Here is a 14887-nt window from a genome sequence, read left to right as displayed (position 1 = left end):
TACAGCGACAGGAAATTCGGAATAGCCACATGAAATGGCAGCTGGTGGGTTTCATCATAAGGAGATTTGTATCAAGCTTTATTTTTCTAACACGTAGAATAAATATTAATTTATTTCAAGGATTACACATACAGTGGATTTGCAATATCTCCGAGAGAAAAAGTTGATCACCAGGATGACTCAATCCACTAGACTAAGAATAGCATGTGTGTGCTCATACTTCTTGAGCTGTATGGCAACCAAACAGTTTCCCCATGATTTTCTTCATTTTATTATAATTACTAGAGAGCAGTAAGTTAGGGTAATAACTTGGAATAAATGCTGTAATATAACCTTCCTACTCTAAATAGAATCTACTGTAGCATTATGTAGCCATTAATAATTTTCTATGAAAGGGAAAGTAGCATAGTATTAATAGGTGTATTGTTTATTGTGTTGATTTCTAAGAATACCTATATTTTGTCTGTCTTCAGGTATACTTCTGTAGAGGTAGATGTATATTACGAAGGTAATTTGAAAAGTTCTCTGAATAGAATAGAAATAAAGGACTTACCTTGGTGAAACTTTTTTTTTTCAATGTAGTCTCCCTGTTCACCAGCAATGTTCCAATGTCTTGATCCCATCTCAAAAATTATATTTCATCAGACATGTAAAATACCCATGTATTTCTCCTTTTAGTTCTTTGTTTTAACTGAATTTATTGCTAGGTATTCTTAAAAGGCCATCACCTTCGGTGGTGAATCTGCATGCTTTGACTGCTGTTTTGTACATGGGGTATAGTAGTGGACCCAAGTTTCATCTGTGCTCACAAACTGGCGCAGAATATCTTGTAGGTTGCTATTAAAATGGGTCAAATATTGTTTGGAAATTTCCATCCTGATGCGTTTATGATCCTGCGTCATGAGTCTTATCTCCCATTTAGCAGACAATTTTCTCATATCGAATTCCTCTCTTAAAATGTGATATGCCCCTTCAGATGACATCCCTACAGCTTCAGCAAGTTCTCGCCACTTCAGTTGGCGATCCTCCAAGAACACTTTATGCACTTTTGCAATAATTTCCGGGTTGGTGGCACATTTCAGCCGACCGCTACATGGATCATCACCTAAGCTGCCAAGACCAAACTTAAACTCGTTTGTCCAGTTGGCAACGGTTGAATACGAAGGAGCAGAGGCCCCTGTCAGAGTGCTCTTAAAGTTAACATGAATTCCCTTTGCTTTCATACCTTTCTTTACAAAGTATTTAATCACTGCTCGGATCTCAATTTTTTCAATCTTCGCAAATCACTACATGGGAACTGCAACAGAGAGATGTCCGCACCACAGATCTCTTCCCAGGGCACTGAAGCATTGTGTGTTTACTTACAAAGGATAACTCATTAATACACGGGAAACTCATTGCACTAGCACCGACATCTGGTGGTAATTCCGAGAACCTTTCAATCTTCCCGCGTGCATACCAGCTCATTCAATCAATCAAAAATGAATTCCATGTTCCTAATAATAATGCTTCTTTATATTTTACTGTTTGTCCTTTACTTGGGGAGTTATGGTAAAATATTTAGCAGGTTCAGGAAAAAGTACAGAATAAAACCAGAGAAATTTATTTGGTAAATTACAAATCTACTCAAAAAGTAGCTGAAAAGCTTGAGCAGAAGTGTTGACTACATACTTCAAGGCCTAAATTGATAAAACCTTTAAAATAATTTAGTTGAAACCTTAAATCTGGGATACATAATTATTGATACATATGGCATGCTTATTTACAAATCATAAATATAATAAATTAAATTTTTTAAACAAAACATTCAAACATATCATAATGTAATCCTTTTAGAAAAACAACTTGAGTCTGAATTCACCTGAAAGACTATTGTTTATTTAAAATGTTTCCTATGTAAAATAGAAATCAGCAAAACTTGATCACCCATTAGGCAATGTTTTGACAGACATCACAGAAATTCAGTGCAAATCACATCATCAAGGTATGAACTGCAATAACTAATACTTGCAATGGAAATGACACTCTTGGAGTAAAACGTGTGAATGCAGAAGTCGTCACATCCTTGGAGGTGGAAAACCTGCCACGGGGAATTTGTGTAGAAACTGACGCAGAACATTGGGAAACAATGCAAAAAACTTGAACCTCTCGCCCATCTGAGTTGGATCCGTAAGCATCCTGTAGCCTGCCTCGATCCACTTCACTTCCCTTTCACTGGAACAACTCTTCTTTAAAGCCTGAGGAAGAAATCGAATGATAGGTGTGGTGGGAAATAAGTCGGACATTCAAAATCACTACATTTACTGGATATGCTAGTATTTACGAGACCAAGACTGACATATATGAATTGATAAAAACACCACAAGTAAGAAAATTAGTGAATGAATACAAATGCAGTCACTCCCTGAAATTAGTCCGCTCCTATTTCTGCAGCCGAATTTCACTTATTACTGTGCACCAACAACCCAATTACACTCTTTTCCCCAGGAGGTAATGCTCTTCAGAACAGGTTAAAAAGTCAAATACCTCGAGTCGAACATCTATTCCCATGTTTTGAAGAAAAAACTGCTGGGGAACCGGTCCAATTGTAAGGGCTTTTTCTCCTACTTCATCCTGCAACCGCCTGAAGTCGACATCTGCAGTGAGATCAGCTTTTCCTGGATTCTCCAGAGGGTCATGAAGTTTATGATTACTGAATGCCTATAAAAGCATTCAGGCAGCCATTAGTGTTAAACAGAATTAATTACTTTGATTACATAATAATTTTCATAGCACAGCCGACTAGTAAATGGAATATGAGAATCTTGCATTTTGTTGGCCCATTGGCTGGATAATCCATTTTATTTCCTATTCAGTAGAAATCATCAAATACCCAAGAAATGAGCGAAAATTTTACAAGATTGCTTGCAGGCATATATCATCATAAAAATATACCAATGCATATTTTAAACTATTGTTTCTGACCGGTCATCACCCAAGATCTACAATAAGTAACAGGAAAGACAGCTATATAAATTCCAATCTTTACCTCTTCTTTTGATAACATACCCTTAACGTGTCACCCTTTTCCCCCAAATGACCATAGTCTGCTATAAGTACAAAACCACCATCTTCTTCGATACGAGTAGCCAGTTGATACCCTAATGCAAGAGCAGCAGGACTAACTTCCCGGACAACACCAGGCTGTCTCCCAACGACACCATTCTGAAAGTTAAAATTGCAGCATGGTAAGACAAACGAGTATAGTACTGCATCAAATTTTGCATCAGCAATTTGGAATGCTTAGGAGGCAGCAAAGAAGCAAGATTCTTCATGGCTAAGTTAGCAATTGCAAACCTTTCTATTTTCATATTATTAAATAATTTTTAAAAAATAGCCTATTAAAAAGAAAAAAAGCTTCTTACCTTTAGAAATATCTTGGATGCTGGAGTTTCATTTCTGGCCAAGACAAACCGAAATTTGGGGATTTCATGGCCTGAATCCTTACTGATATCAACCAGCACTTCCCTCCAGCCATCCTCGGTGAACTAAGTAAAGACATAAATGACCTGATGCTTTGAATTATTTCTACATACCTACTTACTTTCAAATGCATTAGCAATGATTTACTAGGAATACTTTACTCCCATATATTTCTATTTGATTTCTCTTTAAAGTCATTAAAAGCCCAATGAAATTATTCTACATAACCTTAAATGATACTAGAAATATTTTTCCTGGCACCTGGAAACTATCGACTACATCTCAAAAAAGTTGCCAAGGGCTTAGAATAAATGATACTTTTTTTATCAGCAAAACTAAGCTTGAATCATGATTGAACTAAATTAATGTAATCTGAAAAAAGTGCCTACATTTGACTCTGAAGCATTTACCTGAAATTTATGGATGGGCAATGCATCAAGAAACTCATGAGCCACAAAAATTGTAAATGAGTCAACTGGCACATCGTCAACAACTGAATACCAGTGAACAGGGACATCGCCACGAGTTGTCCTTAATCCTTCTGGTGAGATTTCATTGTCAACAGCACTTTCTGAAAACAGAAAACAAACATCTGTAAAATCTAACTAATGCATAGTAGATTCATTAGACGTAGTAGTTAGTTATATTTAGATTAGTTAGTTATAACTGAAGTAGTTAGTCATATTTAGTATTAGGAGCAGTAGTTAGATTTTACAGATGATTTTACTGATGACCCACTTATATTATAATACTGATGACAGGTTAAGTAACTTGAGTTCAATGGCATTCTAATAACGAAGCATTTCTGAGAACAGATATGATTCCAACTATAACATGCTTTAAATACTCATTATATCATTTTAACTTGAAGTTCCAGTTGAAGATGAAGTCGGTGTCAATGATTTGTAAATGTTCTTACTTACTCGCTCATAAAATGGGCGTACACTTACCCCCACACAGTCTTTGGGCCTGCTTTTTAATAAGTGACTGGCTTATTTCCACTAGCCTAAGGGTCAAGTCATTTCCTTCCAACAAGCACCACACCTAAGAATTGAATAAAACCAAGCGTTGAATTATTAAACTGAAGAATCATACTGATATCTGCATAGTGATGATAAAATGCATTTTAATATAAACTTCATGAAATAATATTGAGTGGATATCATGTTATAATCTTTCAAGAGTGTATTTAATGTACCGTATTTTCCCATCCATAACGCCCGCCTTATCTATACAGAAATGTTCAGATGTTCGAAAAAATGACGATACGCGTTATGTAATGAAAATTTAAAAAATCCAAAAATAGACGTATTTTTATACACACATCCGATATGGACGTTTTTTACATACACTATATATAATTTTCACGTGCATATTTATATGTATACACAGATGCGCGGCATCTATATACGTTCAAGATAACTATGAAGCCCCGGGCGCACGGTATCTAGACAAATTCATGAGAACTAAAAAGTTCTGGGTGCGCGTTATACATAAGGTGCGCGTTATCGATGGAAAAATATTGTAATTTTATTAATTGACTAACAAATGCAAAACAGTTAATGTTAAATCTTGATCCCATGCCATCTCTCTATATTCCACTGCCTGTTAATAAAATACTCTTTATGTGTCAAGTTCCATAGATTAAGATGACACTGTTTTGGTTTTACTGTATTCTTTGTATCATATAATGGAATGGTGGAACTCCTAGTAACTGATCCTCAAGAGCTAATAACAGAATCTTTACATAACAGATATGTGCATGTTCAACTCCGGATTATTACACCAAGTTTACGGTCAAGCAGTGGTTTTAATGGGATTTCAAATCCAGGGTTGCAGCTTCCCACTTGCCAAGCAACTCTCTTGATTCCTTGCCCTAAAGGGCCCACACTTTCAACATGTGGATTATGCCCAAAGAGAATTGTGAGCAATGAATTATTTAGTGACACTCCAAGCCCAATGATCTTTACCTATTCCCCACCAAGCTAACTGAAAATGGCTAATCTATATTAATATAGAAATTCAAACATATATTATACTTACAAATAGTAAATACATTTTGATCTTGTTAAGGGTTTAATAATTTAGTCTGTGGGCATAGGCATTCAGTATATTCACCCGGACGAGCTCATTTAATGCATAATTATTCATCTGATTTACTAAAATTACCAATAAATTATAAAAGTAATGGTAGTTCTGAGTTTTCCTGAAACAGATTTACAGATCTTGTATTTCTTTCGGCATAAAAAAACTAAATGTTGAAAAAAATACTGGTCACCGACCAATAAAATGCTACAAGATTGATGAGACAAAAATAGGTAAGGCAAAATACACCAGAGGTCATTGAAGAGAGTTAGATTTCTGGATATGAAAGTGAATCAATAACATCTTCATTCCTCTTGCAACACACAGCCATGGAACTCTGTTACCGATACTGCTGCGTTCTTCCCAGCAGAATAATCAACAAAGAATACTTTATAATAGTCATCATTTTGAAGGACTCTTCCAACAATTAGTGAAATAGTTATATTTAACTCATCCAAATGCCAGCACTCACTCACAACACATTTAATGACTACAGAGGGGATATAAGGGGTAACATATGCCACCACTTAATACTTGGCTTTGATGTAATAAATTTCCTTGAGTAATGCAAATGGTGCATTGACCTCATCTGTCAAATCACTTCAAAACAATGCAAATACTGATCCTAATTCCTAAAACAAAATCATGAAATTGGTCCATATTTTATGCAACCAAACCAAACCGTTTAGTTCCGCAACACTTTGACAAATTTTTGCCTAGTAAAATATTGCTGAAATTTTCAATGAAGCTTCAATTAATTAAAGTAAGTAAGAAGTAAAATTAGACAAAACTAAAGTTAATGAGCCATAATGTCACAATGCATGGTTAGACGTGAAGATCACACAGTGTGTATGAACAATGCCGAGGTTGTATTTATGGTGATATAAATACATAAGTGAAAAATATTACATCAAGGATTAACTATATCAAGAGCAAAATATTTTTAATTAAGCGAATAACGAAGTTATTTGACATAACATGAAAACTCAACATCATGCAAAAACTCTTTTTATCAATCAAAAACTCTATTTATTAAACAAATTCTCATCACAGAAAAATTGGGGTTCAATTTTTCCATGAAAGAAAATGCAATGTAAGGTTATTTTACACAGCAGACATGACAGATTGCAATAAAATTCTTTCAACTGAAGTGTACGTGAACATAATTGGTATGTAGCTGATGTATCCATTCAATGTCTCTCCATGTCACTATTTCCTGGATGGATTTTTAGTTTGCCATTGATTCAGCCATAAATTTATCAGTTTTTCTCTCTTTACATCCACACAATTGCGATGTTTTCATTACTCAGCACTTCTATCGTTATAAAGGAGTGGTTTGACAATACAATTGGCATGTTATGCTCACCTTTATGATGTCTTCTGCTAGAGAACCAGTGCCTGGACCAAGTTCAACAATTTGAACTGGCTTTGGAGACCCTACTTTCCGCCATTCATTTAGGCACCATACACCAACCATCTAAAAAAGGCAATTAATAACTCCAATTAGCTCTTTTAATAAGCTTAATAGATTAAGTGTCACTTGTCTATTAAAAAGATATAGTAATAAGGGCATGTATATATGATAATAGATTGAACAACCAATGAGGAAAAAAGTGCATGAGCCCCAGGTGCCTTGACATCATCAATGAAATTTCAATGCAGTTACCTCGCCAAATAGTTGGCTTATCTCTGGGGAAGTCACAAAATCTCCGCTTTTCCCAAATACTTCAGACCGAGTGGTATAGTAACCAAGGGTAGGATGGGTGAGTGCCTCTCTCATGTATTCTGCGACGGGTATTGGCCCCATCATTTTAATTCTTGCAGCTAGTTGCCGGGAAAGGTCCTCCTTTTGTCCTCTTGTCCCTTTTTCAGAATTTGGAGGAGGCCTTCCTCCATTGTCACTTAAGGTTCTACATGCTACATAAAAATCCATAAACACAATAATCAACCCTAAGGTCGGTTAGGCAGGTCATGATTGAGTTCACCCTGTACTAAGTCCGACGGCATGCGAAATTCAAACAACAGGGTAGGGGGGCAAGTGCCTTTCCCTGTGCCGGTTATGGTTTCCCAGGAAGACCTGCTAACCGAAAAATCGCTGAGCTTGGATGGAGCTGCAGGTGACCAGAAAGGCTTGCCTGGGAACCGAACCCGAGGCCTCCCATTAGTAGTCCAACGCTCTACCGCGACCCACACATACACAGATATATATGTGTGTGCATATATATATATATATATATATATATATATAATTAAGTAATCTAGCGGTTAAGGAAGGTTTTGGATGGACACAACTACCAAATGTATATAACATAGGTGGATCTGAGGGTGCCCAGAGGCTTGCCCGGGGCAAAAAATAGTATGAGATCAGAGGGCTTGACTTTTAACACTTATTTGCTACTTGGTTTAATCCACAACAATAAATATAACCGAGTACTTTTTGGATCACCTATTTAACATTCAACATGGTTATAAAATTAATGTAATATTTACTGTTGATCTGACTGCATTTATAGCCATTTCCCTAATATTTTTATCTATAGTACACTATAAAATTAGTTGTGAAATCTTGGTAAAATTGGAAAATTTTGCCCATTAACTTGACAGTGTTCTGGGCCAGTGTGGAAGCTAATTTTTATTACCTACTCTATTGAGAGTCTATCACTTTTTATTCGTATAAAATATAGTTGGCAGTATTAAGATCAGAAGACTGAAGAATGAAATGACAGCGATGATAATTTAATACAAACACTGGTGGCAATTCCAAGTTTAATTAATACCGTTTGAACTTATTTTCGAGTGGTCATTACTAACTAAGAGTATTAATTAATCATGCAAATATTTCAAGCCAGTTCTATACTTCCAAAATTTCTACGTACCAAACTTCGAGCGATATTGAATTAGACGTGGAAATACGTTGAGATTACGCTCAAAAATCGCCCTGAAAACCATCATTTTAAATTTATAATATTTATTCCTAACATCATATACATCATTCCGTCATTTTTGCAACAAAACTGGATAATTCCTATTTCAAGCAGGAAATTTTGGATTTAACGATTTATATTTACTAGCATTGCGCATTATCTACATTATGATCTTGTTTTGTTTTTATCTGCATTGCTATTAAGCGTGCAAATTGTTTCAAATTGCATAGTTTATGCCCTTGAACATGAAATGCATTACTGTTTATTTATAATGGCCACATTCATGCGAATTTCAATTCCGAATATCTAAAATAACGATTTTTAATAATTATAATATGATAACAGTAATAGAGTATTTGCCCTGAATATCAGCAGCCGTTTCCTGATTAAAAAGGTTCAGTTATAATTAAAGTAAACACGTTTATTGACCCTAAGTTACAATAAAACAGTATAATAACATCCAAGCAAATATTGTTCACATCAATTCACCGCTTTGCTCTGTTGAGTCTTACCTGAAGGAAGCCGAAAACTCAAACCTTCTGAAATGTGAGTGTCCTTTTTACGTGTTCTATTGTGCCGTCCAAATTTTACATATATATATATATATATATATATATATATATATATATATATATATATATATATATATATATAGTGATAGTCCAGGGGGTAGAGCGTTGGACAACTGACCGAAGGGTCCTGGGTTCGATCCCCGTATATATATTTATATGCCTCCAGTGCTGCTATTTTCTATGTTGAATGACTTCAAGTTATTGCAGAATACTCTTTTTGTTTCTGTGGAACACTCAGTACAAGTTCGTGCATTACACCAAAATTTCAATGAATGCTCCTGGTTTTAAGTAAATCAAGTCCGCCAGCATCTACTCTTAGTCAAAGAATCTCATCCCAATGCACATCAGTGGTATGGGAAGCGCATGATGTGCCATGAGTACAAGGGTTACTACATCTTATATACCTGGCACTAAATGTTGAAGTCCAGTGAGTTGAGCATTTAATTACTGACCAGAAGGTGCCTTTACAAATCTAAGTTATTCCTGTGAATGCCCACAAATTCACAGATACTGAGTTTTTCAGGTACCCAATGTTCCTGAAAACCTGCAGATGACACACAAATATATCTGCCACCCTTTCCTTCCAAATTCTAAATTGTGGATTCCTTATACCTTAGAGCTTTGCAAAAGGTGAACTCTACCCTGACTAACATTTTTATTCGGTTCAAGAAGTGAGGGCTAATACAGGAGAAAGCTTCATGTGTGTGGCTTCATGGAAGATTTTTCTAAATCTAGGCTGGTTTTGTATACTATTAGAAGAGTTTGGTACCTAGGGCAATAATCTTGAGGATTTATCATTATCTACTGGCACAAGCACCAGCCCTTGATTATTTATTATTTGATAATACAACTATTTGTATACTATACAAGTTAGTTCTTAATGACACAAACTGAATACAGTTATATTTCCAAGTCTCGCCCGACAAAAAAGCCTGACACCATAAATACAGTACAACCTTAATAAATGAAAAAGAAACACTTTGTTCCAATCCACCACTTTATTACAGGTACGACTAGTTTCGACGCTACGGCGTCATCCTCAGGTATAGGTACCTGAGGATGACGCCGTAGCGTCAAAACTAGTCGTACCTGTAATAAAGTGGTGGATTGGAACAAAGTGTTTCTTTTTCATTTATTAAAATGAACTTCCACAAAGTTGAGGCTGAAACTATTGAACTAACAATACAACCTTCTTCAATTCCACATATATTTTGCCTCCCTTCATGCCATCCAACATGCTTATCCTTTTCCTCCCTCAACTTCACTTGACTCTATGCTCTGTCTTCAACATTCTGTCATCGACCAAAATACTTACCTCCATCTTCACTTCATCCTCTGGATTTCTCCCAACAATATTCTCTCCTCCCTTATCATGCCTATTACTTATGGATTTGTTTCCCTTTCCATCCATTTTACCTTTTTCCATTCTTCTCCACTACTTTGACTGTCTTGATCCAAAACAATTCCTAGGTAAGTATATTGTTCCACCATTCTAGTTTATGCTGCCCGATTTCAACAGATTTCTCCCCCCAGAACTCACTCGTTAACTTTTCCCATTATATCTGTCAATCAATGCATGGGTTATCAGGGCAATACTTTCAAACTCCCATATTTTGGTGCAATTTTCTTAGCACAGGAATCTTATTCTTCATTCATTTTTCATTCTTCAATATGCTGATCAGGACTTCTCTCAACTATGGATGTGTTCATACGAGATCATGAATGTTGAGCTTGTTTAACATATTCTTTCCCATCCTTGTTTGGGCCTTCAGTTGTTGGGGTAAGCCAACTTAAGGCTGCAACTGCATTGATTTTTCATAGGACTGGAGGCCATTTCCCAGAGCTGCCGGTAGACTTTCATGCCCACTTGAAAACAATCTATAGCAAAATATGAGACATTATAAAGTACATGGGGATCGAGATGGTGCGGGGGCTAGCGTACTGGCTTCCCACCCAGAGGGCCCGGGTTCAAATCCCGGCGGTGTTGAATATTTTTCAGAGGTATCTCGATCCCTGCTTGAGGTGCTTTGTGGAGGGCACTTTGAGTGAGTACGCCGTCCGTCGGATGGGACGTTAAGCCGCGGACCCCTTGGCGCCTTTCGTAAAGAGTAGGCTAATGCCGATGCCGGGTTTCTCTCCACCCTTCATCCTTTCCTATCCATCCCCTATGGCGCAAATGACCTCAGCTGTCGGTCGCCTCCCCTCAAAACTACTACTACTATAAAGTACATGTATATGTAGACAAGTGAGTCATATTCACATACCCAACATATTGATTGTTACAAGGAGCTCAGTGAGCTACTTACAAGACATTTGAACTGTTATGGAGCTCAGGGAAGGTCATAAATTCACTTTGTTAATAGTGATGATGCTATTACATCATGATGGGCCCACCTCATATTATTGATTCCTTTTGACTGATTTGCCTTAGTATTTCAAATTTCTGCATCAAGTCCTCATTGTGGTAAATAAATTTTCTTGATCATCTTCATCAGTGTTATTTTCTTATAATGGTATCCATTTATGCATTCCCATCATAACCTTTCCTTTCTTACGCACTTTTTTCCTATTCCTTTCCTTTTTCCACTATCACCATTATAGTAACTTGTTTCATGGCATTATACTTAATATAGGATTTTAATCCTCTTGATACAATTTTTCAGTCAAAAAATCATTTTCCTTGCATGATTCCACAACATTTGTCTGTTCAAAATCAGTTATGGCCTGACATCATCATCTCACATGATTAGAGCAGCAGTCTCATATGAGTAATGCTCATCCAAGTTCAATGGTTTCTTTAGTGTAGATTCAATGGATTCTGCTCATGTTTTTGCCATTATTGTTTGCTTGGTTGTCAACCGTTTTGCTAGCGTTCCAACTTGAATCTTCAGGGCTGTTTGACCGAGGGACGGATAGAGTTGGCAACCTTAATGAAACATTTTGTTTTTTAGGTAAAGTTACTGATGGCTTGAATAATTTCACATTCTTTGGTGGCTTTCCAGAGTGGCTGTGGATGGAGAATAATGTAGTTCAACAGTTCTATGTAGCCGAACATTATTTCTCTCATGTTGACATGTGCATTTTCAGAAGGAAAGTGCTAATTTGTACCACTTATGGCATCATATTATTTTCCCTTTCCATCTTTTCTTCACTTGAATTTGGAGCTTGATTTTGACCGGTAATATTTGATTCAGGGTCAAAGTCCCTGCACTATTGCAAGCAACAAAAGCAGCATTCCCTTTTTCTAGCAGAGCCATTCCAGTGTTTGTCGTATGGAATCTCACTAAAGGGGTATTTTATATAACAATATAAATCCTAGGTAAATAATACTTAAATAATTTTATCCAATTTAGGATTTAGATGTGATTTGTTGATGGTGAGGTGGCAAGTGAGTTGATTGCACCTGGAAAATGTTCAGCCAGCTACCTTTGGGTAATTGGGTACTGGTGCACAACCTGATAAGCTAACCATTCCAGCGGAAGAAAATACAAGAGAAATTAAGGTTCATGTGATAGATTAGATTAGAGTTATTGAGAGTCGATTGAAAAACAGAAAATGGCTTCACAAAATATAGGTAGTTGCAGGATTAGGCTTACATTGTAATGTCAAATCAGTGGGATGAGGTGACAGATCAGCCACATGTAAGATTGATGAAGAACAATGTTGATAGTGCCCGCTTATTGCACAGTTTTCATTTTGCCCCAAATCTCTGTCATGTGTACATTTAAAAGAACAGATGAGTGGATGGTACTACCAGGTGCCATCCACTTGTTATTTGTTCTTTTAGACACAAGAGAAGTCTAACCATCCAGGGCTCCAGCTGAAGGAATCCTTAGTCCAGCAAGCTACATTTCTAACTGGAGTCTTTAATTAACTGCACAGTGTTATACTTGAAAATCTAGACCATGGTTCTCAAGGAAAGTTGGCGGAATTGGTTGTATCTCGAATGATTCAAAGCCTATGTCTCTTTGTAGTTCAGCAAAAAATTAAGACTCAGGAATTCACCGTATGACATTTTTACCTTGCATGATAAGGGTACTCATACTAATGACCAATGGCGAGGATATTTCTTCTTACTATTAAGTTGAATAGTTGAGTCATCACCGAGACAAGTTAGCCTCATTGGAGCAGCCACATTTTTGTCTGTCGAGAAGCACATATACCTTTATTTATAATTCACATATAATTTTCTTGAGAGGAATTGAGTACCCAACACTTTTTCAGTTGATAGGAACTAGCCTTTGCCGAGGATATTAATGAATGTTTATTTGAATATAGCTTTTCTCATAGCTAAAAGAGACTGGAAGCACTTTGTCATAATTTTTGTGCATATTTACTACCAACCTAACCCCATTCATACTTTTCCAGAAGACAGAATTCAGTGGGAAGAGTAAGGGAAGAGCTCATTTGCCTGTTATACCATGCCCCATAGCATCTATAATTCATACATTTAAGAAAGGGTGACATTTTCTTTAGTCGCTTTGTCAGAAGTTACTCAAAAAGTTCGGCTAACCATAAAAGCATGCGGTGGGAGTTTAGCTAAATGAGTAAAGAACACATTTGAACCTCCCGCAAATAGCTTAATGCTCATTAGTCTTGCTTGACAAAACTAGACAAGCGCACTGCATAACTTCAACCAGGGCCAGATTATTAGTACTGAGCACGTCAAACACCTGACTATGGGCACAAGTGTTAGGGAGCTGTTAATCTGGAAAAAATGTTTTAGTCACAATAGTATCTATGTCATAATTGATAAATAATTCTGAAATTGCAGATGAAATTACTTTATTATGGGTCCCCAGAGGCAGATTCATGATGCAAACTGCATCATTTGGATTAGAAGTAAAAAACTTGACTCAAAAGTTTTGGAATTCAGAAAATTAGGTATAATATACCACAGTTGAAAAAGTGAAGTGGCTGAATGAATGGCCAATGGTTTATCACATTTTACACCCGAAAACACCATTCATTTCTAGAGTTATTGTAGCTCCTTATGAGATGATACAGCTTGAACAATGTACTTCTAAATACAATTTAAATTTATTTTAATATATTTATATATATTTATTTATATAATTCTTTCAGAAAACAACAAGGTATACATGTACTTTGTAGTAAATACTTTGTGCAATAATATTGGGCCTGATTTTTCAAAGATGTTTTAATGGGTAGCAGCTCAGTTTGATTGGTGTGGGTTGAGTCACTGAAATTGTTGAGTACTCTAAGAAGATAAAAATTTTTAATTCTGATTTATATAGGTAGGCACTCCATGGCAGCAAGGGTATTTACTAGGTCTTACTGCCCTTATTAGATTAATGGTATTTAAATTCTCAGATTGGCAGTTTTGATGCACATATTCTGTAAAATCCAAAGAAGAATTCTGGAATTAAACCAACGTGGGAAAAGAAGCCAACAAACCTGGATGCATCAGGGAGATGGCATGGCAAGGCAAGGAAGTTCTTCATGAGAGAGAATTTCTTCTTAGGGAATGCCACAGATCACCACTCAGCATTCTGCACTATTTGTCTGCATAAGCATAATGGCTCTGGTTTGTCTGAACTTCATTTTGAATCAAGACAATTCAGTGCTGCAGTATTTGAAAATGCATTTATTTAATTTGCTAAACTTTTTAAATTACAAATATAGCTAAATTATCCACAATTACAACTCCCATGATTAAGGTCCTCACACTTACAAGTACAATGCAACATTATTAAGACTCAATTACTTCTCTTGTGACATTTAGCCACATTCAAAAGTAATTTTTCAATGCAGCAGGGTTAGACATACATACATGTTGTGACAAAATGAGTGAAAAATATAATGACCAATGTAGATGATTAA

General features: G+C 36.2%; 1 protein-coding gene across 1 annotated transcript; it reads right to left on the bottom strand.

Moving 5' to 3' along the window:
* Positions 1 to 1587: 1587 nt before the first annotated feature.
* Positions 1588 to 8626, bottom strand: LOC139696072 (protein arginine methyltransferase NDUFAF7 homolog, mitochondrial). Its single transcript, XM_071594695.1, has 9 exons — positions 8424 to 8626; positions 7214 to 7464; positions 6914 to 7024; positions 4413 to 4506; positions 3873 to 4033; positions 3405 to 3527; positions 3049 to 3204; positions 2527 to 2700; positions 1588 to 2237 (listed from the first exon to the last, which is right to left on the bottom strand). The coding sequence occupies exons 1-9, from the start codon at positions 8497 to 8499 to the stop codon at positions 2058 to 2060; spliced, it is 1326 nt and encodes a 441-aa protein (XP_071450796.1). The 5' UTR covers positions 8500 to 8626; the 3' UTR covers positions 1588 to 2057.
* Positions 8627 to 14887: the final 6261 nt, after the last annotated feature.

The sequence above is a fragment of the Hetaerina americana genome, unplaced genomic scaffold (genome assembly GCF_022747635.1).
Source record: "Hetaerina americana unplaced genomic scaffold, ioHetAmer1.1.p SCAF_67, whole genome shotgun sequence".
Classification (NCBI taxonomy): Eukaryota; Metazoa; Arthropoda; class Insecta; order Odonata; family Calopterygidae; genus Hetaerina; species Hetaerina americana.
The sequence above is the reverse complement of the archived record's forward strand: the minus strand, read 5'-3'. Positions and strand labels throughout refer to the sequence as shown.